This window comes from Scyliorhinus torazame, chromosome 16 (genome assembly GCF_047496885.1).
Source record: "Scyliorhinus torazame isolate Kashiwa2021f chromosome 16, sScyTor2.1, whole genome shotgun sequence".
NCBI classification, from domain to species: Eukaryota; Metazoa; Chordata; class Chondrichthyes; order Carcharhiniformes; family Scyliorhinidae; genus Scyliorhinus; species Scyliorhinus torazame.
The window spans coordinates 137,551,424-137,578,819 of record NC_092722.1 but is presented as its reverse complement, the minus strand read 5'-3'; the positions used below and the strand labels follow the sequence as shown (position 1 = coordinate 137,578,819).

The following is a 27,396-nucleotide window of genomic DNA, read 5'->3' as shown; positions in this document are numbered from 1 at the left end:
TGAAGGCAAGCATGCCGTATGCCTTCTTAACTACCTTCTCCACCTGTGTTGCCCCTTTCAATGACCTTTGGACCTGTACTCCTAGATCTCTTTGACTTTCAATACTCTTGAGGGTTCTACCATTCACTGTATATTCCCTACCTGCATTAGACCTTCCAAAATGCATTACCTCACATTTGTCCGGATTAAACTCCATCTGCCATCTCTCCGCCCAAGTCTCCAGACAATCTAAATCCTGCTGTATCCTCCGACAGTCCTCATCGCTATCCGCAATTCCACCAACCTTTGTGTTGTCTGCAAACTTACTAATCAGACCAGTTACATTTTCCTCCAAATCATTTATATATACTACAAAGAGCAACGGTCCCAGCACTGATCCCTGTGGAACACCACTGGTCACAGCCCTCCTATTAGAAAAGCATCCCTCCATTGCTACTCTCTGCCTTCTATGGCCTAGCCAGTTCTGTATCCACCTTGCCAGCTCACCCCTGATCCCGTGTGACTTCACCTTTTGTTCTAGTCTACCATGAAGGACCTTGTCAAAGGCCTTACTGAAGTCCATACTGCCCTACCTGCATCAATCATCTTAGTGACCTCCTCGAAAACTCTATCAAGTTAGTGAGACACGACCTCCCCTTCACAAAACCGTGCTGCCTCTCACTAATACGTCCATTTGCTTCCAAATGGGAGTAGATCCTGACTCGAAGAATTCTCTCCAGTAATTTCCTTACCACTGAAGTAAGGCTCACCGGCCTGTAGTTCCCGGGATTATCCTTGCTACCCTTCTTAAACAGAGGAACAACATTGGCTATTCTCCAGTCCTCCGGGACATTCCCTGAAGACAGTGAGGATCCAAAGATTTCTGTCAAGGCCTCAGCAATTTCCTCTCCAGCCTCCTTCAGTATTCTGGGGTAGATCCCATCAGGCCCTGGGGACTTATCTACCTTTATATTTTTTAAGACACCCAACACCTCGTCTTTTTGGACCACAATGTGACCCAGGCTATCTACACCCCCTTCTCCAGACTCAACATCTACCAATTCCTTCTCTTTGGTGAATACTGATGCAAAGTATTCATTTAGTACCTCGCCCATTTCCTCTGGCTCCACACATAGATTCCCTTGCCTATCCTTCAGTGGGCCAACCCTTTCCCTGGCTACCCTCTTGCTTTTTATGTACGTGTAAAAAGCCTTGGGATTTTCCTTAACCCTATTTGCCAATGACTTTTTGTGACCCCTTCTAGCCCTCCTGACTCCTTGCTTAAGTTCCTTCCTACTTTCCTTATATTCCACGCAGGCTTCGTCCGTTCCCAGCCTTTTAGCCCTGACAAATGCCTCCTTTTTCTTTTTGACGAGGCCTACAATGTCACTCGTCATCCAAGGTTCCCGAAAATTGCCGTATTTATCTTTCTTCCTCACAGGAACATGTCGGTCCTGTATTCCTTTCAACTGCCACTTGAAAGCCTCCCACATGTCAGATGTTGATTTGCCCTCAAACATCCGCCCCCAATCTATGTTCTTCAGTTCCCGCCTAATATTGTTATAATTAGCCTTCCCCCAATTTAGCACATTCATCCTCGGACCACTCTTATCCTTGTCCACCAGTACTTTAAAACTCACTGAATTGTGGTCACTGTTACCGAAATGCTCCCCTACTGAATCATCTACCACCTGTCTGGGCTCATTCCCCAATACCAGGTCCAGTACCGCCCCTTCCCTAGTTGGACTGTCTACGTATTGTTTTAAGAAGCCCTCCTGGATGCTCCTTACAATCTCCGCCCCGTCTAAGCCCCTGGCACTAAGTGAGTCCCAGTCAATATTGGGGAAGTTGAAATCTCCCATCACCACAACCCTGTTGTTTTTACTCTTTTCCAAAATCTGTCTACCTATCTGCTCCTCTATCTCTCGCTGGCTGTTGGGAGGCCTGTAGTATACCCGCAACATTGTGACTGCACCCTTCTTATTCCTGATCTCTACCCATATAGCCTCACTGCCCTCTGAGGTGTCCTCTCGCAGTACAGCTGTGATATTCTCCCGAACAAGAAGCGCAACTCCGCCTCCCCTTTTACATCCCCCTCTATCCCGCCTGAAACATCTAAATCCTGGAACGTTTAGCTGCCAATCCTGCCCTTCCCCCAACCAGGTCTCTGTAATGGCAACAACATCATAGTTCCAAGTACTAATCCAAGCTCTAAGTTCATCTGCCTTACCCGTAATGCTCCTTGCATTAAAACATATGCACTTCAGGCCACCAGTCCCCCTGTGTTCAGCAACTTCTCCCTGTCTGCTCTGCCTCAGAGCCACACTGTCCCTATTCCCTACTTCTCCCTCAATGCTCTCACCTTCTGACCTATTGCTCCCGTGCCCACCCCCCTGCCATACTAGTTTAAACCCTCCCGTGTGACACTAGCAAACCTCGCGGCCAGGATATTTATGCCTCTCCGGTTTAGATGCAACCCGTCCTTCTTATACAGGTCACACCTGCCCCGGAAGAGCTCCCAGTGGTCCAGATTTTTTTTTTTCATTATGTTTGAGGGAGGGTTTCCGTTATCTGAACCTTATCAAGCGCTTTACTGAAATCCATATACACCACACCAACTGCTTTACCCACATCCACCTGTTTGGTCACCTTCTCAAATAATTCAATAAGGTTTGTGAGGCACAACCTACCCTTCACAAAACCGCGTTGACTATCTCTAATCAAATTATTCCTTTCCAGATGATTATACATCCTATCTCTTATAAACCTTTCCAAGATTTTGCCCACAACAGAAGTAAGGCTCACTGGTCTATAGGTACCGGGGTTGTCTCTACTCCCCTTCTTGAACAAGGGGACAACATTTGCTATCCTCCAGTCTTCTGGCACTATTCCTGTAGACAAAGATGACTCAAAGATCAAAGCCAAAGGCTCAGCAATCTCCTCCCTAGCTTCCCAGAGAATCCTAGGATAAATCCCATCCGGCCCAGGGGACTTATCTATTTTTACACTTTCCAGAATTGCTAAGACCTCCTCCTTATGAACCTCAAGCCCTTCTAGTCTAATAGCCTGAATCTCAGTATTCTCCTCGACAACATTATCTTTTTCCTGTGTGAATACTGACGAAAAATATTCATTTAGCACGCCTCCTATCTCCTCAGACTCCAAGCACAACTTCCCACTACTGTCCTTGACTGGCCCTAATCTTACCCTAGTCATTTGTATATTCCTGACATATCTATAGAAAGCTTTAGGGTTATCCTTGATCCTACCTGCCAAAGACTTCTCATGTCCCCTCCTGGCTCTTCTTAGCTCTCTCTTTAGGTCCTTCCTAGCTAACTTGTAACTATCGAGTGCCCTAACTGAACCTTCATGTCTCATCTTTACATAAGCCTCCTTCTTCCCCTTGACAAGTGTTTCGACTGCTTTAGTAAACCACGGTTCCCTTGCTCGACCACTTCTTCCCTGCCTGACAGGTACATACTTATCAAGAACATGCAGTAGCTGTTCCTTGAACAAGCTCCACATTTCCATTGTGCCTATCCCCTGCAGTTTTCCTCTCCATCCGATGCATCCTAAGTCTTGCCTCATCGCATCATAATTGCCTTTCCCCCAGATATAACTCTTGCCCTGCAGTATATACCTATCCGTTTCCATCACTAAAGTAAACGCAATGGAATTGTGGTCACTATCACCAAAGTGCTCAACTACCTCCAAATCTAACACCTGTCCTGGTTCATTACCCAGTACCAAATCCAATATGGCCTCGCCTCTCGTTGGCCTATCTGCATACTGTGTCAGAAAACCCTCCTGCACACATTGGACAAAAACAGACCCATCTAAAGTACTCGAACTACAGCGTTTCCAGTCAATATTTGGAAAGTTAAAGTCCCCCATAACAACTACCCTGTTGCTTTCGCTCCTATCCAGAATCATCTTTGCAATCCTTTCCTCTACATCTCTGGATCTTTTCGGAGGCCTATAGAAAACCCCTAACAAGGTGACCTCTCCTTTCCTGTTTCTAACCTCAGCCCATACTACCTCAGTAGACGGGTCCTCATCAAACGTCCTTTCTGCCACCGTAATACTGTCCTTGACTAACAAAGCCACCCCTCCCGCTCTTTTACCACCTTCCCTGAGCTTACTGAAATATCTAAACCCCGGCACCTGAAACAGCCATTCCTGTCCCTGCTCTATCCATGTCTCCGAAATGGCCACAACATCGAAGTCCCAGGTACCAACCCATGCCGCAAGTTCACCCACCTTATTCCGGATGCTCCTGGCATTGAAGAAGACACACTTTAAACTACCTTCCTGCCTGCCGGTACACTCCTGCAACTTTGAAACCTTACTCATGACCTCACTACTCTCAACCTCCTGTATACTGGAGCTACAATTCAGGTTCCCAAGCCCCTACTGAACTAGTTTAAACCCTCCCGAAGAGCATTAGCAAATTTCCCCCCCCCCCCCAGGATATAGGTACCCTTCTGGTCTAGGTGTAGACCATCCCGTTTGTAGAGGTCCCACCAACCCCAGAATGAGCCCCAATTATCCAGAAATCTGAAACCCTCCCTCCTGCACCATCCCTGTAGCCACGTGTTCAACTCCTCGCTCTCCCTATTCCTCGTCTCGCTATCACGTGGCACGGGTAACAACCCAGAGATAATAACTCTGTTTGTCCTATCTCTAAGTTTCCACCCTAGCTCCCTGAATTCCTGCCTTACATCCCTATCCCTTTTCCTACCTATGTCGTTGGGTACCTGTGTGGACCACGACTTGGGGCTGCCGTGGAGTTCTCAAAGTCACATGCATGCATCCGATTGCACCCTGTACTCTAGGAAGGCCGGAGATAGCTGCAAAGCCCAGGAAGCCAGCAGTTTGGTTGACTTCATCCCATGTGAACTGCACATAATGATGAGCCATATTGTCGAGGGCATCCACCAACCTCTCTGATACATTTGTGTGCTGAGGATTGAGAGATGCGACATCGGTTCCCTGTGCACCACTGGAATGACCTGCTGACATTAAAATTAAATCTACCAGTTACCTTCAAGAGCACTGGCAGTGGTTGTCCTGTAAGGCATTAGCTCCTCCCACAGAATGTGGCAGATATGAACCACCACATCTCTTGACAAGCATAGATGTGTGTGGCACAGTCTCTCATTCATCTTCGGATAGAAAGTGGCATCTTCGGGAAAACCTTTGTTGTAAAGTTGGGATGGAGCTGACCTCCACATCCTCAGGGCCCTGCTGGGCCATGGATCTCAGGTCAACCTTCCTCTCAATCTTTTAGTGTCCTCCATTAATACTGAATCCCATTGTAATGATGGTGGACATTCCAACGCTGCCTGCGAATCTATCCCTTTTGATTCCCCATTGCCCAGGCAGAGCTTTGAATAAATGTTCACTCGTTTATTATGTTTTCCCCATTACAGGCTTTACATCCTGCCCTGAATGTGACCATCCCATCTGCAACTCAGTACAGAGCCAGACAACCCAATTGCTTCCAACCATGCCCTGCACACAAGCTGTGTCTTATCCGAAGTGAGCACACAGGCCTTGCCCCTTCCGCGGTTGCGACTAAGATGTGTGTGCAATGCATAGCCCTATAGCATGGCACACAAAACCCCAGGACTGCCTTCAATCTTGCACCCTGACCCGAGACCAGTGACAATGGCTGTCTTTCAGTGAACTCTCTCGTTCACTCAGGAAGATCACACCAGCTCCCTCTGCCCCACTCCATGAGTCTCTGTACAACCCGTTCCTCTTGTGCCAGCTGTGAGAGGCTGGGAGGTTCCTGGACTGTAGGGCCAGCTGGACAGTCCTCCAAACCGTCCCATTCTCCCGTTCTACTTGCCCGTTTCCACGGGGGCTGTAGCTGGTCGTCCTGCTGGAGGCTATACCCCTGCTGAGCAGGAACTGACGCAGCTCATCGCTCATGAATGAGGAGGATCCCCTGTCACTGTGGATGTAAGCGAGGAAACCGAACAGAGCGAAGATGGTGTTGAGGGCCTTGATGACAGTGGCAGACGTCATATCGGGGCATGGAGTGGCAAAGGGGAAACTGGAGTACTCATCGACCATAATGAGAATGTACGTGTTATGGTCGGTGGAGGAGAGGGTCCCTTTGAAATCCACGCTGAGGCGTTCAAAGGGGCGGGAAGCCTTCACCAGGCACGCACGGTCCGGCCGGTAGTAGTGCGACTTGCACTCTGCACAGACCTGGCAGTCCCTGGTGACTGTCCTTACTTCCTCAACGGAGTAGGGCAGATTGCGAGCTTTGACCAGATGGTACAATCGAGTGACCCCCGGGTGACAAAGGCTGTCGTGTAGGGCCCGGAGTTGGTCCACTTGTGCGCTGGTACATGTACCTCGGGAGAGGGCGTCTGGGGGCTCCTTGAGTTTACCGGGGCGATACAAAATCTCGTAATTAAATGTGGAGAGCTCAATTCTCCACCACAAGAATTTGTCATTGCACAAAGATGCAGATTGGGTACAACTGTGGCTTTATTGCAGTCAGATGCGTGGCCTCCTGCTGCAGCTGGCGAAATGGCAGGGCAATGGAGGTCATGCATATTTATACAATTCTTAGTGGGCGGAACCAGCCGGCAGGGGCTACTGGCAAACCTGTAGTGCAGGTCCTACCTTACATCCCCTAATACAGTGGTTCACCACACTGCTCATGAGAGTAAGCGAGCTGCCTTCAACCAGACAGGAGTCAGATATTCACAGTAGCTCTTTGAAGATCAATGCTCTATCCTCACTGCAAGTTGTCAACATCCTCCTGCAATGCTGGAACTATGAGCACTGCGCCCTCCCCATGACACAAGGCTTATTTTTGAGGTTGTGTGCTTCTGGCAGTCAGGCCGGAGAGTAAAGTTAGCACTGCTGCCTTATGGCGCCGAGGACCCGGGTTCGATCCCAGCCTCAGGTCACTGTTCCTATGGAGTTTGCACACCCTCCCGATGACTGCGTGGGTCTCACCCCCGCAACCGAAAGATGTGCAGGTTAGATGGATTGGCCACGCTAAATTGCCCCTTAATTGGAACAAAAAATGCATTGGAGAATTTTAATTTATAAAAAAAAAGGACAAGAGGATGATGGAATGTATTGAGTGGCCCTAATTATCGGCAGCAGGAATATGGCAGCAATGACTGCGTCCAGAACTCATCTGCCCCATCTGGCTATCCCCACTGCCTCATGCCAACATCCTCACCCTCCAGTACCTCCTCTTCACCATCCACCTTGATGTTCTCCTCATCTGAGGAAACGTGCTGCTCCTCTATCTCCTCCTCAAGCAGTTCCTGCCCCTGTTGAAGTGCCAGGTTGTGAAGAGTGCGGCAGATGAGCATGATGCACAATACCCTCTGCGGACAGTACTGCAAACCTCCGCCTGTCCTGACCAGACACAGGAACTGCATTTTCAGCATCCTGATGGTCCACTCCACCAAGGTGTAAGAACCATCATCAGCTTGTTGTATCTGATCTCAGCTGCACTCTCTGATCTCCACACAGCTCTGTGATCTCCACTCCACCTCCTCAAGGAGCCAGCTCTGTAGCTATTGTGACCCCTCAAAAATGGTTAGATCTGAGAGTGGCTCAGGATGTAGGTGTCATTTTCACTTCCCCAGGAGCCTAGCACACATCTGGAGGATGTACTTTCTGCAGAACAGCTGGCCTATGTAAACCCTTGTGGTTGATGAACGATACTCCTTGATGAAACAGAGATTGGATAGCGACAGTCGATGACACTCTGCACCTGTGCAAAACATGCAATCTGGGCGAAACCCATGGTTCTTGCGCATTGGCTAACCTGATCCTGGTCGAGGTTGATGTAGATGTGTGCCCTTGCGAAGAGTGAGTCTGTCTCCTTGATACAATTATGATCAGAGACTAGTGAGATGCTGTAAATGTCACTCATAGAGCCCTGAAAGGAGCCAGTCATGTAAAGGTTTAGGGTGACTGTGATTTCCAAAGCCAAAGGCAGTGGATGCCCTCCAAGTGACTGTGGTGCCTCCTACAGAAGGTTGTATTAGTGAGCTACTATGTCCCTGGTCAGGTGAAGTCTTTGCTGACACTAGTTCTAACTCATCTGCATGAAGGTTAGCCATCGTCTGTATACTCTGGGCTGTGGAAGGCACCTCCGAGCCACCATTCTCTGAGGTGTCTCCTGTGCCATCGGAGCAGGCCCTGCATGCCTTCCTCCTCAGGATTGTGCTCCAATGACATCTTCTCTTCTCTCAATGCACCAAGAGACTGATGGCCAATTCCACAGGCTCTATCTCTCCCTCACACTAATGACTCAAACAAACTGTGGGCGGCACGGTAGCACAGTGGTTAGCACTGTTGCTCCACAGCTCCAGGGTCCCAGGTTCGATTCCCGGTTTGGGTCACTGTGTGGAGTCTGCACATTCTCCCCGTGTCTGCGTGGGTTTCCTCCGGGTACTCCGTTTTCCTCCCACAAGTCCTGAAAGATGTGCTGTTAGGTGAATTCAACATTCTGAAGTCTCCCTCTGTGTACCCGAACAGGTGCCGGAATGTGGCGATTAGGGACTTTTCACAGTAACTTCATTGCAGTGTTGTAAGCCTACTTGTGACAATAAAGATTATTATTAAAAAAGGACAGAGAGAATTCATGGATTGTTTCTGCCTCCAAGGTTTCACCCTTTGCCAAACACCTTCGGCCGCTCTCACTTGAGAACCAGTGACAAATTTGTTGGGCACCACATTGTGGAACTGTCTTTCATCAGCTCCCAGAATGGACATGATCCCCCCACCACCCTGTCCCCTCTTAATCTGACTGAGTGTTCACGGCAGTGGCCAGCGAGCAGTATCCTGAGCTGTCGGATAAAGGCACAGGCATTTGCTCCAAGTTTCACCCCAAGGCCTTGCATGGAACCTGGGCAACGGGAGAGCACCTGTAAAGATGCACCAGCACACACATATGATGGATTGGAGCACCCTACTTAGTCTATGTGCACTTGCTCACTGACAAATGGTTTATATGTGCTTGCCCATTCAGCCAGTGATGCAGAGAAACCACAGCAGTCACAAAACCATAGCAGTCAGTGTGCCAAAAGTTAAATGCTGAGCTGCAATCTGTGGCACCCACACATCAGTGCGTTAGTGTGCATAATTGGCTTAGCTGTCAGATTGAGGGAATGTCACTTGACTTGTAGCTGAACAATATCAGCTGCAAAGGATTGTTCATTGCTGATGGGTGCCACCATTAGACTAGACCTTGTCCGTAATTATCCCACAGGCAACACCCCTGCCACATATGAGTGATCCCTTCAGCCTGTGATGACTGGCCTCTCATCCAACGCACTAGTCCTGGAGTCCCTTCCCAGTGCCAGGGTCCTCCAAACAGGCAAGAGGCCCAGCAGCAGAAGAATGCAGCCTCAGGGAGTCAGTTTAAAGCTTGGCTCTCTTCCCCTCTGGCGCTGAGTCTCTCATTCTACTGGGTCCACCTCTTCTGGCCCCAAGAGCTTTGCCCCTTTGCCCCAGCTCCATTGCCCCTCCAGCCCAGGTGCTTTCAGCATCCTGGCCCAGCGCATTGACCCCTTCTGGCGCTGGTGTCTCTGCCACTGCCCCCTCTCCTTTGCCGGAACCGTACCACCCCAGCACTGCCTTCCTCTGCCACTCCCACCCTGCTCTTGTGCACCTCTCTGCTGCTGCCAGAAGCCACCTTCTGTCGGTATCCCCTCTGCTGCTGCCCCCTCTGTCAGTAATCGTTCTGTCGGTTCACCCCTATCAGCCTGAAGCCTTTCGCTGGTTTACCACCCTCACCTTCTTGCCAGTTCCCAATGCCCTCATTCCTCACCCCTTCGCTGGTTCACCCCTCTAACCTTGAGGCCTTTGACAGGTTCACACCCCCCTCACACCTTATCTGGTTCACCCCCTTGCCTTTCACCGGTTCACTGCCCTCACTCCTCACTCATTCACTGGTTCACTTCTTTTCGGGTTCACCACTCTCACCCCTCCCTCCTTTGCCGGTTCATCCCCTCACCTCTTCGCCGTCCCACCCACCTTAGCCTGAGGCCCTTCGCTGATTCCCCCTTGCCAGTACCATCTCTCCTCTGCAAGTCAGTGATGCCCCAAGGTGAGGTGTGTCATAATATGTCATACACATAATGAAACACAGACAGGCAGTGACAGACACCCAGTACAGCCAATCAACACACAGGACAGAACACAACTAATCACCAGGCAGAACACTAGAAGGTGGTCTCTCACTATAAAACTCACGAGGCATCAACACTCTGGCTCTTTCCACAGGTGACAGCTGGAGTGACAGTCAGGGTGTATATATCAGTTAGCACCTTCTACATGTGGCTCAGAGCTAGTCTTGTCTACTTAGTTATAGTAAGCACATTTAGATTAGTAGAGTGTCAAACCCATAGCGAACTGTGTGCACTTCTTAACAAGTTCAATAAAGTGTATTGAACCAACACCAAAGTTTGGAGTCTATTTTCAAGTACAACTGCATCCAGTTGCAGTCCGTGTTACCTCTGGGTGATTAACACGACAAGGTGCACAATCACCTCCGCACACCCCCTGGAGGGGTGTTCACTAGGTTCCCGTTTTTAAAAACTGTTGTAAATGGCACTGTCATGATGTCATGTTGCCTCGGTTGGACCTTTGAACGTGGAGGATGATGGTTGTGGGGAGGCCCAATAATGAGATATTAATGTATCAAAATGAGGTTCCAGGTATAGTGTGACAGGAACCCCACCAGGACACTGGGCTGGGACATTCGTGACGTGGGTTTACTCCAACATAAAACATGATTTGGGCCTATCACAAGAATTTGCACTCCCATCGCCATTCATGTCTAATGCAAATGGGAGCACACTCATGCCTGGGGATTTCCCAATAGCGTTGGGCTGCTCACAATGGGAAACCCCATTGGCCTTTGGTGCTACAAAGAATCCCGCAGCCGGCGTAGCATGCCGCACCAGGAAACTGGTGTGCCGGGAGGGAGAATCCTGCCCAAGCTCTTGAGGAGTTAAAGTTGGAAGATTTGCCTGGCTTGCGAAGGAAGGAGGATGTGCAATGATACTCCCATGGTGAAGGATAATTCTGGGGTTAGAAGTTACCAGGCTGAGAAAGGAGAAGAATAGAAGTGAACCCTTGGGAGCTAAGAATCATTTTGGTTTGAGTCTGGAAGCATTGAATGCCTGCTTAAAGGACAGTTTAATATATTCCTGTGACAAACGTTTTCCCAGTTATGCTGAAGATGAGAAGGGGCTGTTCCATTCTATGATTTAAATTCTAATTTGCCTACACAGATAGTGTTTAGTCAATATAGTATTTTGTCTCTTGTTACAGTAAACACCTTAAAATGTGATAGCTTGGTATGTAATTCGTCCAGTTATTAACTGGAAATTTTATTTAAGAATTATTGATCTCTACAGGGATCGTAACCATATTCAGTAGAATGCCATCCAACAATGATAACTTGTTAGCTATACACAGAGCCTAACCTAAAGCAATCCTATTTTTTTGTTAATCTTGGATAATGTGAACTATTTCAAAAACCTCAGTGTAATGACCACCAAGGCCAGTCTACTAACAATAACTTTGTTTATTGTGGGAACAAAAAGGGGCACGACCTCCGCTTACAACACTTACGTCCCAGCCCGGGGATCGAGAGAGATGTCAGTCTGGGTCGAAACTACAGGTTTTAAACTCATGCCATGCATCTCCCATTGGATGAGCCTCCGCCCGCTCAATAGGTGAATTCATATTCCACGAAGCCCCCAGGGAGATCTATAGATGACCTCACCCACCTCCTCCCGTGTCCTTTGTAGTCATCATGGCACTCAGAAATTAATTCCATTGATTAATAATATCTGCATAAGTACCTTGAATATATTTACAGTTTGCTTTTAATTGCTTCTTAATGTATTCTTGTCATAAGTACTGTTAACAAAATTGTGCTAGCTTTCATTTTGATGAGCTTGGCAATAAGAGGTTGACTCATTTAAGTTATAGCTTATATGTATACCAATTGGGAATTGTCATTATAAATGCTAATAAAATCCAGACCACTTGATGTAAGCAAGCCAACTTTAAATAGTTAGGACTTCCCAAGTCATAGTCAATAAATTCACAGAGAGTTCTTTGATGAAATGTTATGGTAAGGAAATTAGGGAGTTGTCTGGTGCCCTTTGATTAAAATTTACTTTTATTATTCATTCAGATTTGTTTCCCAATCCCAGTTTTTTTTCACAGAGTGTGAGAAGATAAAGCCATTACGAAAAGCCTTACAATATTTTGTTTTTGTTGCTATGGTCATAAATTTAGAGAAAACATTGGCAAGGCAACAGTTAGAATACCATTCAATTTTAACCATCTTATAGTACCCTATAGTAAGCACAATAACATTTCTGAGAACATAAGACAGATTCTCAAAGGTGATGCCAAGAAAGGGGACATTTCTGCACTGCAACAGCGGAAAACCTGAAAATATTTAGTAAAAGATTTTAAAATGATAAAATATGTTGATAGATTTCATAGGAAAAGAATACTTCCAGTGAGATATCAGAGATGAGGAATCATTAATTTAAAAATATGATGGCTAGGGAGGAGAGAGGTTAGCAAAGGTGTCTTTACTCAGATAGTTTTTGAGCAGGGAATGCTTTGCCACAAGAAATGGCTCAGGCAGAGGCACTTGCATGTTTTAAACAAAAATTTGGTAAGGTTTGAAATAGAAGAAATGTTGCTATAGGATTAACACAGGAATACTGGGATTAATTTGTTATAATTATGAATTTGCAAAATTATTATAGTTTGGGACTATAGCTTTAAATTTAGGGTAAATGAAGAGGTGTCTTGCAATCTGTTCTGACATCTATCTGACAGTAAGCCTGGGTGGATTGATTGTTGGAGATCAACGGAAAGCTTAGATTGTTTCACTGAAAAGAAGGTGCAAGTATTTACAATTGGAGACAATGGCAACTGTCACTGAGTTTATAATGAGAAGTCTCTGAGTCGCCAAAGTCCCAGAAAGCTGTTTCAAGTATAAGGTTGCAAACAGGTGAATTTCAAACACTTGATTCTAGGATGAACAAGAATTCTACAGCCTTGCAGATTATGAGAAATTTGTTCTGGATGGCCATGTGGACGAAGACTAATCAGAACAGGCTTAACTGTTGGCAGTGGATTTAAGAAACTCTCCAAAAACTGAGAAAAGAGACTTGAGGTTGTCATTTGAATTTGCTACTTGACAAAACGGGGTTACAGGAACTCACTGGAAGCCATGAGCAACTGTGGACTGTTTGTTAAACGGACTGTGATTCCATAGAAAGTGTGATGGGTGGTAAGTATAAACAGGGAAGGTTCCTCTCTGTAGTTTAATGTATAATTTGTCTCCAAAAAGAAAATAAAGTTTACAGGAAAAGCTTCAACACATGAAAACCTGCCATTACTTTCAGCTAATAACTGATAGTTTAAATCGTTTTTTAAGACTTCCAGGGACGACCATGGTGTGAATGGTCGTACATTTTGTAGCTCTCGCTGGTGGCAGTGGTTTTGGACCTTTTCCGCAGCTAACGAGCGGACGTGTTAATGAAAAAAGGTGCAGGAGTGGGGGAAGAAGAGTGTGTTCCACCGGTGGATGGATTTGTTGGCCAGGAGTGGTTTTAAGCGAAAGGAGTAGTTGGAGCGAGAAACTGTGCCTGGGACACAGAGGAAGATGGCAGAGGGTAAGGGACCAGACCTAACGTCTCAGTGGTCTATGGAGCAGCTGGTGGACGAAAGATTCATCCAGCAGAGAAAGGCGGCTCTGGAGTACCTGGCGAGGATGGTGGATCCGATTAAGGCGGGGATCGGTCGCCTGGACTTGAGGCTGGAGTCTCAGAGCCAGGCGATCCAGAAGATGGAGGCGACGGTGGGGGAGCACGGGGAGCAGCTCACTTCGATGGTGGCCAAGGTGGAGGTGATGCGGGATATTCAGAGGTGGCTACAGGAGAAAGTGGAGGATTTGGAGAACCGGTCCCAGAAACAGAACCTGAGGATCGTGGGGCTGCCAGAGGGCAGTGAGGGAGCAGATCCGGGCTCATATGTGGCCAGGATGTTCGAGAGGTTGCTGGGAGAGGGCCTTTGAATGGCCCCTGGAGGTGGACCGGGCGCACAGGGCGCTGATGAGTAAGCTATAGGGTAACGAGCCGCCGAGGGCAATGGTGGTGCGGCTGCATCGGTTTTTGGACAAGAAGCGGATCTTGAGGTGGGTCAGGCAGGCGAGGCGATGTACCTGGGAGGGCATGAACTTTGAGTGTATCAGAACCTGGGTGCAGAGCTGGCCAAGAGGAGAGTGGGTTGTAATAAGGTGAAGGCTGCCCTCTTTAAGAGGGCGGTGAAATTTGGGATGCTGTACCCGGCTCGCCTCTGGGTGACCTAGAGTGGCCGTGAATTTTACTTTGGGACACCGGAGGAAGCGATTGAGTTTTTGAGGGGCAATGGACTGGCAGAGAAGGATGACTTTGAACTTTGGAGGATGTGTTCTTTTTTATTTGGGGACCTTTGTCCTGTGTTCTTCTGTGGGGGATGGGTGGTTGCTCATTTCTTTGTTTTTGGTCTTGAATGTTGGTGTTGTTGTTTGCACCGGGATAGTGTTTGAGCGGGAGGGAGGGGAATCAGTGGGGGTATGATGCTAGATGGCATGGATGGGGCTGCCAGGCTAGCTGGGTGGGCTAGTTCAAGGAAGGGGAGTAGGGGGGTGAGCAGGTGGTGAGAATGCTGATGGGGGTTGTAGTGTGGGGGAGGAGGGGGCTGCTGACAGGGGAGGGGCTTATGAAATGTGGTATGGGGAGGGTCAATGATGGTGGACATCCGAGGACAGGCCTGAGGGGGTGTGGGACACGTGCTGGAGGCTGGCCCAGGAGGGAATATTGCTGATTAATGGGGGGTGGGGGTTAGGGTTAGGTGGGGTTGCCCCTGACCAAATTGGTCACATGGAATGTGTGAGGGCTGAATGGCTGAATGGGCCGGTCAATCAGGGCTCGCATGTTTGTACATCTGAGGAGCCTAAAGGTGGGTTTTTACAGGAAACGCATCTGAGGATTGGGGACCAGACTAAGCTCAGATAAGGGTGGGTTGGGAAGGTATTTCACTCTGGATTGAATGTGGGGATTAGCGGCCTTGATAAATAAATGGGTAGCTTTTAAAGTGGGGAAAATAGTGGTAGACGCCGGGGGGAGGTTCGTTTTGATGAGTGGGAAATTGGAAGGGATGTCAGTGGTATTGACGAATGTTGATGCCCCGAACTGGGATGATGTAAAGTTTAAGTGGAGGGTGTTGGGGACGATCCCGGACCTGGACTCGCACCGGTTGATAATGGGGGGAGGATTTTAACACAGTTTTGGAGCCAAAGTTGGATCAATCGAGTCCGAGGCCGGGGAGAATATCGGCGGTGGCGAAGGAACTGAGGGGGTTTATGGAGCCCATGGCTGGGGTGGACCCGTGGAGGTTTGATAGGCCGAGGGGGAAGAAATTCTTGTTTTTCTCCCATGTGCACAGTGTGTACACCAGGATCGACTATTTTGTGTTGGATAGGGCGTTGTTGGCGGGGTGGTCGTTTCGGAGTACTCGGCAATTGTGGTATCGGATCATGCGCCACATTGGGTGGACTTGCAGGTGAATTGGGTGGGGGGGGGAGAACAGTGCCCGCAGTGGAGGTTGGATGTGGGGTTATTGGCAGATCAGGTGGTTTGTAAGCGTGTGAGGGCCGCAATTCGGGGATATGTGGAGCTGAATGACATGAGGAGATTTTGGCCGCCACGCTGTGGGAGACATTGAAGGCAATAGTAAGGGGGGTTTATTTTGATATGGGCACACAGGGTAAGACGGAGCGGGGGGAGATGGCGAGGTGAGTGGATGAAATCTTATAGGTGGACAGGAGGCATTCGGAGGCCCCGGAGGCAGGGTTGCTCAGGGAGCGACAGAAGCTACAGATGGAGTTTGGACTGTTGTCGACGGTTAAGGCGGTGGGGCAGTTGAGGAGAGCTAAAGGGGTGGTATGTAAATATGGGGAAAAGGCGAGTAGGATGTTGGCACATAAATTTAGGAAGCAGGAAGTAGCGAGGGATATCGGGAAGGTGAAGGATAGGGGAGGGAAGGTGGTCTTGGACCCGGTGGGGATGAATAGGGTGTTTGGGGATTTTTATAAGAAGCTGTATGAGTCACAATCCGAGCGGGGAGGACCAGACTGGGTTTGTTAAGGGGAAGCATTTGTCGGCCAACATCAGGCCACTGTTGAATTTTACAATGATGCCCCGGAGGGACGAAGTGTGGAGATGGTGGTCACCATGGATGTGGAGAAGGCCTTCGATCGGGTGGAATGGGACTACTTGTGGGAGGTGCTGGGGCGGTTTGGGTTTGGGCAGGGGCTTGTAGACTGGGTCCGGCTAATGTACTGGGCACCGATAGCGAAGGTGCAAATGAATCGGGTGAGTTTGAAATACATCAGGCTGCAGCGGGAGACGAGGCAGGGATGGTCACTCTCCCCATTGCTCTTTGCCTTGGCTAGAGAGTCACTTGCAATGGCACTGAGAGTGCCAAGGGGCTGGCAGGTAATAGTATGGGGGGTGGAACATAGGGTTTCGCTGTGCGCAAAAGACTTGCTGCTTTATATTTCAAACCCATTGGAAGGTATTGGGGGCATTATGAGTATTTTTAAGAATTTGGCCGGTTCTCGGGGTGCAAATTGAAAATGTGGAAGAGCAAGGTTTTCCCGATTCAAGCGAGGGGCAGGAGAAGAGCCTGGGGCAATTGCCATTTCGAGTAGTGGGAGCAAGCTTTAGGTAGCTGGGTATTCAGGTGGCACGAGGGGTGCACAAGCTGAATTTTGCTCGATTGGTGGAGCAAATGAAGGGGGATTTTAGGAGATGGGATGTGCTCCCGCTGTCGCAGGCGGGACGGGTGCAATCGGTGAAGATAATGGTTCTCCTGAGGTTCTTGTTTGTGTTTCAGAATCTCCCGATCTTCTTTCCTAAGGCTTTTTTCAGGAGGGGAATGTGCTGATTTTGGGGTTTGTTTGGTGTGGGTAAAGCCCCGTGGATGAAGGAGGTGCTGCTGGTGCGGAGTTGAGGTGTGGGGGGGGTTACTTCTTCCGAATTTAATGATCTACTATTCGGCGACGTATATTGCCATGGTGAGGAAGTGGGTAGTGGGGGAGAGGACGGTATGGGAGCGGATGGAGGCAGCCTCTTGTAAACGCACAAGTTTGAGGGCATTGTTGACAGCGCTGTTCTCGCCGGCTAGGTACTCCACAAGCCCAGTGGTGGTGGTGGCCCTGTGGGGACAGTGGCAGTGTAAAAGTTTAGTACTGAAAATGTTTCAACTAGGGTGGCAGGGTAGCACAGTGGTTAGCACTGTTGCTTTACAGCGCCACGGTCTCGGGTTTGATTCCCGGCTTGGGCCACTGTCTATGTGGAGTCTGCACGTTCTCCCTGTGTCTGCGTGGGTTTCCTCCGGGTGCTCCGGTTTTCTCCCACAAGTCCTGAAAGACGAGCTGTTAGGTAATTTGGCAATTCTGAATTCTACCTCTGTGTACCCGAACAGGTGCCGGAATGTGGCGACTAGGGGCTTTTCACAGTAACTTCATTGCAGTGCTAATGTAAGCCTACTTGTGACAATAAAAATTATTATTATAAAAAGACAGTTGAGCGAAAGATCGTTAGATATTTTGTAGGCTAACAGTGGGACGTCTTCAACGTGCCAGACGTAAGAAGAGACGATATGAGAATGATATCACTTTCTACACTTTGGACATGTAAATCAAAATTGCGTATACATAATAATGGAAATCTAATTTGCATTGAGGTGATTGATGATTTGTGTTGTTCGTGAGCTTTATTAATTTTCTGAGTCTATTTTACAGGCATTGTGGCACTCTGGTCACTAGCGGTGCTAGCCTTTGAGCGGTATTTTGTGATCTGTCGCCCACTGGGTAATATCCGCCTGCAAGGAAAGCATGCTGCCCTGGGCATTGTCTTCATTTGGGTGTTTTCCTTCATCTGGACCATCCCACCTACCATTGGCTGGAGCAGTTACACCGTCAGTCCGATTGGCACGACATGTGAACCTAACTGGTGAGCCAGCAGCAGAAGAAAGCATGACTGAAATACATACAGTTAACTGTTAGTAAGAAATTTATAATGTATAGTTCGTTTGCAGGTTTTTTTCTGAGCCAGCCTATTATGGATTCAAATCTGTACCTTATTTATTCACAGATATTATATAATATTATGTTGGCATGCTTCCAAGCTGCAGCAGATCGTCTTAAGTTGTTGGAATCTAAGAGTCACAGACGTAAAATGGCTGCTGCACAGAAGGAGGCCATTTGGCCCATTGTATCGGTGCCTACTCTTTGGCAGGACAATTTAATATTAGCCCATGCCTATGTATTTTCATCATAGCCCTGCAAATGATTTCTTTTAAAGTTCTTCTCCATTTCCATTCTGAAAGCTACAATTGAATATGCCTCCACCACACGCCCAGGCAAAGCATTCCAAATCCCCACCATTCGCGGCATCAAAAGGTTTTTCCTTATGCCGCCTTTGATTATATTGCCCTCAACTTAAATCTGCATCCTTTGGTTCTCAATCCTTTGTCAATGGGAACAGTTTCTCCTTATCTAGCTCTGTCTAGACTCCTCTGGATTTTGGATGCCTCTCAAACAAATTGCCTCCCAACCTTCTCTTCCCAAAGTACGACACCAACTTCTCCAGGGAATCCACATATGTGACGTCCCTGGGATCATTTTCATAAATCTTTTCTACACCCACTCTGAAGTCTTTACGATGAGGTGCTTTCGATGTTCTTTTGTTGCTGCAGAGTGAGTAGAGGTACTGTGTAAATGGAGGAGACCTCACAAGCTCACTGAGCCACAATGAAGAGGTGTTCTCCGCCCTGACACACCAGTTTTCAGGTATGGCATGCCCTCGCTGCATTCTCCTTCCCGCAAGCTGGCCAATGGGTTTTCCCATTGTGGGCAGCCCCCCTAGGCGTGGGTGCTCTGCCAACACAATGGAGAATCCTGACAGTGGAGAATCCAGCCCGTTGGATCGTTGTGAGAATTGAAGTTAATTTTGAAGGCCTCTGTGCAGAAAACTTACATCTACTGGGTGCTGGGTGTTGAGAGTTATGTTCCCAATTCCACAAACAAGTCTGACCAAATCTCTCCACCTAAGAAGACATATGAGGTTGCAGTATTTGTTATTTCTGTCCCAGAATGAAGAAGTCAAGCAGTTCATCATGTTTGTTTACGATAGGCAGCAACACTGTGTGCATTCACATTCATAACCTGTCACTGGAATTCTGTTCTGAGTTGCTGAAATGAATTCAAATCAAAGTTTATTTAATTCAGGCTTTTTTATCATTAAAGAAGATAATGGGCTAGATTCGCTTCTGCCCAACGCTGGCTGAGATCTGCATCCAGTATCATCAAAAAACCCACAATGTTTATAAATATCTAATTGTGATTGACAGCTCATGACCACATCAAAAGCAGTTAAGTGTTTTCTGCTGAGAAAACGAGGAAGCGAAAGCACTTAACTGCTTTTGATGTGGTCATGAGCTGACAATCATAGCTAGATGTTCAGAAACATTACAGTTAATTTCACAGCTGGGTACTTGATATCCATTCCAGACATCTGGCTGCCTCGAAGCTGTCAATCACAGCCTAATAAAAGCTATTTCTATTTTATGTGAATAAAAGCCTTGCAGATCAAAGAATTTGAGGGGGTTTAAACCCTGGTGATCTGGTTTTTGCTTTCTAGGAAGTTACAGCTATGGCTTTCTCTGCCTGAGGCAGCAGCTGTAAGGGACAAGTGAGTTTTAAAGCAGTGATTTTTTGTCACTGTTTTTGTGCGGACTGCTGTTTTGCTTTTATGTAGGGATGACTGATGGGTGGAGGTGTCTGTTATGGGGGTATCTGGTGGAGGTCGCTGTAATGAGAGTCTCTGTAATGGGGGTCTCTGTAATGAGGGTCTCTGTAATGGGGATCTCTGTAATGAGGGTCTCTGGTGGGGGTCTCTAGTGGGGGATCTCTTTTATGGGGGTCTCTATTATGGGGGAGTCTTTGTTATGGGGGTAGCTGTTATGGGAGTGCTTTGGTGAGGGTCTCTGTTATGGGGGAACTCTGTTATGGGGTATCTGTTAAAGGGGTCTGTGTTCGGGTGTCTCTGTTATGGAGCGTCTAGTGGGGGTCTCTGTTTTGGGGATCCCTGGTGAGGGTCTCAGGTGGTGGTCACTGTTAAGGGGTCGGTGTGTGGCATTGAGTTATCCTGATGGGTGCATACTGCGGGAGGGTGACCCAACAATTCCCGTGGTGGGGGCAGGATTTGCATTGCAGGGGGAGGGAGACCAGCTGCCGGAACCCGCTGTCGGGCCACTCGCTCAAAATCCTTGAAATCCCTGCCATGCATAAATTTGCATGGCAAGGGATAGGAACTCACCCCTCGAGCCGTTCCCAGAATGAGCACAAATCAGAGGAGATTCATCTCCAATGGGAGAACAGAACATGTGTGTTTCTGTCAGAGCTGAATTGCATGCAATTCGCGTTCCCATCAGGGGCACGATTTGATTTGATATTCAGGGGATGCGAATGGACCAACACTGTGCGGCCGTGAAATGGAAGCAATTCCCATCCATGCTGGTGGTGAAGTTGCTGGGGCTGGATTTCACGTTAAAGGTCGTGACAAGCTGAAGCTCCTTATAAGTGCTCCACTCACCACACACTCTCATTCCAGCCAAGATGATGGCTCAGAGAAGACCTGTCCCCAACCCCCTCCCAGTTTCAGGAGTCTGAAGTGGACCCACTGCTGAATTCTATTGAGGAGAGGAAGGACCCACTCTTCCCCAGGGCCGGCCACAGATTCAAACCTGCCCTCCCTCCTGAACAGCTCATCAGAGAAGGGGCAGAGTCAGTCAATTGCTGCCAGCTTCACCAGGAGGAGATAGCTCATGAACCTGAGGGGTGGGTGTCACCGGTGAGGCCTCTACTCTGAGTGGGGCAGTGTGCCAGGGAGGGTTCCAAAGGCCACGCTACAGGTGTGCTTTAGTTGGGGTGATCCCCTGCCTCCTCTGCAAGGGGGCTGCACATCTGGGAAGAGCACTGAGGAGTCACTGAGGAGTGCCAACACATGGTGGGCCAGCAACTGAGCATGATCCCACCCATCCTGTTGATGATACTGCTGGGTGTTATGGGCCAGGGTTTCGAGAACCTCAAAGTGTATCATGGAGTTCACCTGACCCATAACTTTTAATCGATTGTGGTATGGGGAGCACATGGCCCACTCTACAGATGTGGGACAGCAGAAATGGAAAAATATTTTTTAAAGCAAAACAATGTTTATTCTATGAACTCAAGTTCACCTTTTTAAAACATACAGTGAACATCTTAGCAACCATCAATTCAAATACAACCCCCAAAGAATACAACACTAAGTAATCCTTTAAGCTTTCCTTTTAACATCCATACAACTTAAAAACACTTTTTAACAGAAGCACATTATGTTTACATTCACTACTGAGAACATTTATAATTCTGAATTCGCCAAATGATCAAGAGATAGTCTTTTCATGGCAGAGAGATCAACAGTGCACCTGCTCTGTCTGGCTTCAGCTCCAACACTCAAAACGAAACTAAAACAAACCCTGCAGCAAACAGCCTAAAACAAAAGTAAAAAGCTGACAGACAGCCCAGCTCCACCCACTCTCTGATATCACTGCAGTAATAAACACCAATTTCTTAAAGGTACTCTCATTACAGATACTTATATACACACCCATTTATAAACACCCATTTCTTAAAGGTACTCTCACATGACATGGGGTATGAGAGTTTCCAGGCGATGACCAGGGTGAGTTCCCACATGATCAGAGGCTCTCTACAGGACATAGTGAGTAGTCAGATGGGAACAGCTAGGGGCTTGTAAGTTGCACCAAAAGGGTGCATTTAAATCACCTACTGCAACAATGGTGGACTGAGCCAGGCCACCTCAATCCTGAGGGGGACACCCCGAGTGCACCGACCTGGCACCAAGTCATTCCCTGCTACTCCCTGCAGCCCAGGCAGCTACCATCCAGCAAGCCACACAAGTTTAGAGAGTTTTATCATCTTCTCATGTCCCTCAACAACCATGGTGCTGAGACCCACTTTTAAATGCTTGCATATATTCACACCCACGTGACTCCCACCTGAGAAGGGTGGAACATCGCGGAGGAGTGGAGCATGCGGTGTCCAACCCGCTATTGTCATTCAAATCCATGCAAATGACTGTTTTGCATGAGCCCGCCAATGCGGGGCTTGAACTTCACTAAAACTGCCAGTGGGACCTGTATTATGGCATCAAATTTGGTGTTGGGCTCAAATCGTGGAGCTGGATTCTCTCAAAATTGGGCTATGCCCCCACGCCGACGTAAAAAACCTGGCGTTGCACTCCTGAGTTTCGTCAAAAAAAGATAGATCGATTCACTTACCTTCAGGGGGCTAGCAGGGACCCAGAGTAATTCACGCAGCTTTAGCTGTGGATATGAGCCTCCACACTTCCGGTTTTGATTCCGTGCATGCTCTGTAACGTAGGCCCCCCTCGATCGGCCGTGCGCCCCTGCATCAGACCGGCCCGATCTGTGCCCCGGCAGCTACTGGCTAACCTCATTTCGAAGCTGGAGCTGAGAGTGGATTTACTGTGGAGCATCCGCAATTCTGAGCAGGCTGTGGACAACACATTCAGTGAGGTGGTCATACCACAGGTGAGGATTAAACAGGCGGAAAGAGTATGGGTAACGACCAGTCAGAGTAGAGGAAGACAGGTAGTCTAGGGTCCCTTGTGGAAATCCCCCTTTCTAACCAATATACCATTTTGGATAATGTTAGGGGAGATGGCTGTGTAGGGGAAAGCACTGGCAGCCAACGTCATGACACCATGGGTGAACCTGTTACACAATTATAAGGTGAACAGACAGGTGCTTCTGTGGCCGCAAAAGAGACTTCAGGCGGCAGGTTGCCTCCCTGGTGCCAGGGTCAAGATGTCACTTAATGGCTGCAGGGCATATTGAAGGGGGAGGGCAGATATCATGGTACACATAGGTACCAACGATATAGGCAGAAAGACGGATGAGATCCTGCAAGCAGAATTTAGCGAGCTAGGAAGTAGATAAAAATACAGGACCCAGAAGATAGTAATCTCTGGATTACTTCCGGTGCCACATTCTAGCGAGTATAGAAATAGGAGTTAGTCCAGATGAATGCATGGCTGTAGAAATGGTGCAGGAGGAGGGCTTTAGATTTCTGGGACATTGGGATTATTTTTGGGGATGGTAGGACCTGTACAAGGTGGACAGTTTTCACCTGAACCAAAATGGGACCATAGAGTCATAGTCATAGATGTTTACAGCATGAAATAGGCCCTTTGGCCCAGCTTGTCCATGCCGTCCAGTTTCTATACTAAGCTAGTCCCACTTGCCCACATTTGGCCCATATCCCTGTCTACCCACCCTGTAACTGTCTAACTGTTTTTTAAAGGAAACAATTGTACCCGCCTCTACCATTGCCCTTGTAGGGGGGTTTGCTAGTGTCGTTGGGGAGGGTTTAAACTAACTTGACCGGGAGCTGGGATCCTGAGAGAGGGTTCAAGAGGGATAGATGCACAGCCAAAATTAGAAGAGACAGCAAGTGAGTCAGGACGGCATAGAATGGCTCGACCAGTCACAGAGTTTGGCAAGATTAGATGGTATTTATTTTAAGGCAAGGATTCTGTTGTTTGTGGTGTGCATAAACGATTTGGAGGAAAATATAGCCGGCCTGATTAGTAAGTTCGCGGATGACCCAAGGCTGGTGGAGTGGCAGATAGTGTTGAAGATTGTCAGAAGATACAGCAGGACAGAGGTAGGTTGGAGACTTGGGCAGAGAAATGGCAAATGGAGTTTAATATCGACAAATATGAGGTAATGCATTTTGGTAGATCTAACATAGAGGGGAAATATACCGTAAATGGTAAAACTCTTATGAATATAGAAAGTCAGAGAGATCTGGGCGTGCAGGTCCAGACATCTTTGAAGGTGGTAACACAAGTGGACAAGGTAGCCAAGAAGGCATACGCAATGCTTGCCTTCATTGGATGGGTAATCGAGTATAAAAACTGGCAAGTCATGCTACAGTTGTATAGAACCTTGGTAAGGCCGCACTTGGAATATAGTGCACAATTCTGGTCATCACACTACCAGAAGAATGTGGTGGCTTTGGAGAGGGTGCAGAGGAGGTTTACCAGGATGTTGCCTGGCCTGAAAGGTGTTAGCTATGTGGAGAGGCTGAATAGACTCAGACTGTTTTCATTAGAAAGACGGAGGTTGAGGGGTGACATGATAGAAGTCTGCAAGATTATGAGGGGCATGGATCGAGTGGATGGGCAGGCATTATTTCCCAGGGTGGAGGGGTTAGTCACCAGGGGGCATAGGTTTAAGGTCCGTAGGGCAAAGTTTAAAGGAGATGTGCGAGGCAGATTTTTTACGTAGTGAGTGCCTGGAACGCCTTGCCAGGGGAGGTTGTGGAAGCAGATACATTAACGGCGTTCAAAAGGCATCTTGACAAACACATGGATAGGATAGGTTTAGAGGATATGGCACAAGGAAGTGCTGAGGGTTTTGGCAAAGGTTGGTATCATGACCGGTATAGGCTTGGCGGTCCGAAGGGCCTATTCCTGTGCTGTATTGTTCTCTGTTCTTTGTACTGTCACTGAGATATGGTTGAGTGAGGGACAGGATTGGCAACTCAATATTCCAGGATACAGGAATATTTAAAACCAAAAGGAGCAACCACATTGCTGGGAGTTTTCGCTCGGCTCTCTAACAGTCTGAGAGAAATAGAAGGGCAGGTGTATAGGCAAATTTCAGAGAAGTGCAAAAGTGATAGAGTAGTGACAGTGGAGGATTTCAACTTCCCCAACATTAACTGGGGTAGCCATAGTGTGAAAGGTTTAGAGAGAGCGGAATTCTTAAGATGCATCCAGCAGAAGTTATTAGCCAAGGCATCGAGTTTAAGAGCAGGGAAGTTATGTGTAAAACGTAGGTTAGGTCACAGCTAGAGCTAGAGTGTGGGGTGCAGTCCTGGAATCCAGATTATAGGAGGGGCGTGGTAGCACTTGAAAGGGCGAAGAGGAGATTTACGAGGATGTTGCCTCGGCTGGAGGGTTTTAGCTGCGAACTGAGTTTGGAAATAAAAGATTCCATAAGAGAGGGGGCGGTCCTGGAGTTAATTTTCGGTGACAAAGCCAGGCAAGTGGTTGAAGTATCAGTGGGGGAACATTTTGCAGACAGTGATCTTGGGTGGGATTCTCCGAGCCTCTGCGCCCAAATCGCGAACGGCGCGAGGCTGGAGAATGGGCGTCAAACCCGAGATGCGCGGACCCCTGACCGGAAGTGCAGGGCCCCCGTATCGGCAGCCCGAGTTGTGAGGACTACGACGGGGCCCTGCTAGCTCCCTGCAAATCAGAGAATCACCCTGGACTTTCTCCCGGTAAGTCCAGAGTGATTCACGCGCGTTTTTTGGGGGGCGTGGGGACATAGCCCCATTATTGGAGAATCCCGCCCCATAATTCTGTTAGATTCAAAATTATTACGGAAAAGGACAAGCATGGGCCTAAGATCAAAGTTCTGAACTGGGGTTGGCCGATTTTAATAAGATCAGATATGATTTTGGCAGAGTGGACTGGGAGCAGACACTTTTTGGTAAATCTGTGACAGAACAGTGCAAAGCATTCAAGAAGGAAATAGGGAGAGTACAGGGCCAACATGTTCCAATCAAGATAAAGGGTGGGACTAACAAGTCCAGTGAACCCTGGCTATGGAGGGATCTACAGCATTGGATCAGGAGAAAAAGGGAGGCTTAAGACAGATATCAAGAGCTCAAAAAAGCAGAAACCCTAGAGGCGTATTGAATATGCAACAGGGAACTTAAAAAGGAAAGTAAGAGAACAAAAAGGGGACAAAAATTGATACTGACAGGTAAAATAAAGGAAAATCCTAAATTGTTTTCCAAATACATTAAGGGTAAAAGGATAACTAGAGAAAGAGTAAGCCCATTCAGGACCACAGTGGTAATTTGTGTGTGGACCTGGAGGATGTAGGTAGGATTCTAAATGAATACTTTGTATCAGTGTTCACTCATGAGAGGGACAGTGTGGGTATAGAAATCAGGGAGAAGTTCTGTGATAAAATTAAAGGAATTAACATAGACGGAGAGGACATTCTGAGTGGCAGGCTTAAAAGTAGGCAAACCTCCAGGCTCAGATGAAATGTATCCCAGGCTGCTGAGTGAAGCAAGGGAGGAAATAGCAGGAACTGGCAATAATTTTCAATTTCTCTCTGGCCACAGGAGAGATGTCGGAGGACGAGAGGATAGCCAATGTGGTATCATTATTCAACAAGGGAGGAAGGGATGAACAAGAAATTACAGGCCAGTTAGTCTAACCTCAGTGATGGGGAAGCTATTGGAAGCAATTCTGAGAGACAAAATTAATCTGCATTTGGAGAGGCAGAGATCAATTGAGATCAGTCACCATGGTTTTGATAAGGGGAGGTCATGTCTGACCAACTTGATTGAATTTTTTGAAGAGGTGACCAGATGTACAGATGAGAGAGCTGCATTTGACATAGCTTACATGGACTTCAGCAAGGTTTTTGATAAGGTCCCACATGGGAGACCGATATCGAAGGTAGGAACTCATGGGATCCAAGGAAATTTGGCAAATTGGATCCAAAATTGGCTGAGTGGCAGGAAGCAGAGGGTGATGATCGAGAGGTGATTTTCTGATTGGAAGCCTGTGTCCAGTGCAGTCTCGCAGTATGGGGCCCTTGCTGTTTGTGGTTTATATAAATGAGTAGACATGAATGTAGGAGGGGTGACCAGTAAGTTTACGGATGATACGAAAATTAGTGGCGTGGTAAATGGTGGAGAGCTTAGCCTTAGATTATGGGAGGATATAGATGGGCTGGTCACATGGGCGGATCAGTGGCAAATTCAATCCGGATAATTGTGAGATGATGCGCTTGGGCAGGGCAAACAAGGCAAGGGAATAAATGGTAGGACCCTGATAAGCATGAGGATCAGAGGGACTTTGGTGTGCATGTACAGGTGGATGCAATGGTTCAGAAGGTATATGATATACTTGCCTTTATTAACCAAGACATCAAGTTTAAGAGCAGGGAGATTATGTATAAAACATAGGTTAGGCCACAGCTAGAGTATGGTGTGCAGTCCTGGAATCCACATTATTGGAAGGACATGATAGCACTTGAAAGGCTGCAGAGGAGATTTACAAGGATATTGCCTCGGTGAGGGGGGGACATGATTGAGATGCATACAATCATGAGGGGCATAGATAGAGTCGACAGGAAGAAACTTTCCCCTTTGTG

General features: G+C 47.8%; 1 protein-coding gene across 1 annotated transcript in view; it reads left to right on the top strand.

The window, feature by feature from the left end:
- Positions 1–27,396, top strand: part of valopa (vertebrate ancient long opsin a) — a 70,040-nt gene that overhangs the window by 25,494 nt on the left and 17,150 nt on the right. The window contains exon 2 of the mRNA XM_072479137.1: positions 17,861–18,071. Within this exon, the coding sequence (XP_072335238.1) occupies positions 17,861–18,071 (211 nt within the window). The remainder of the gene's footprint in view (positions 1–17,860; positions 18,072–27,396) is intronic.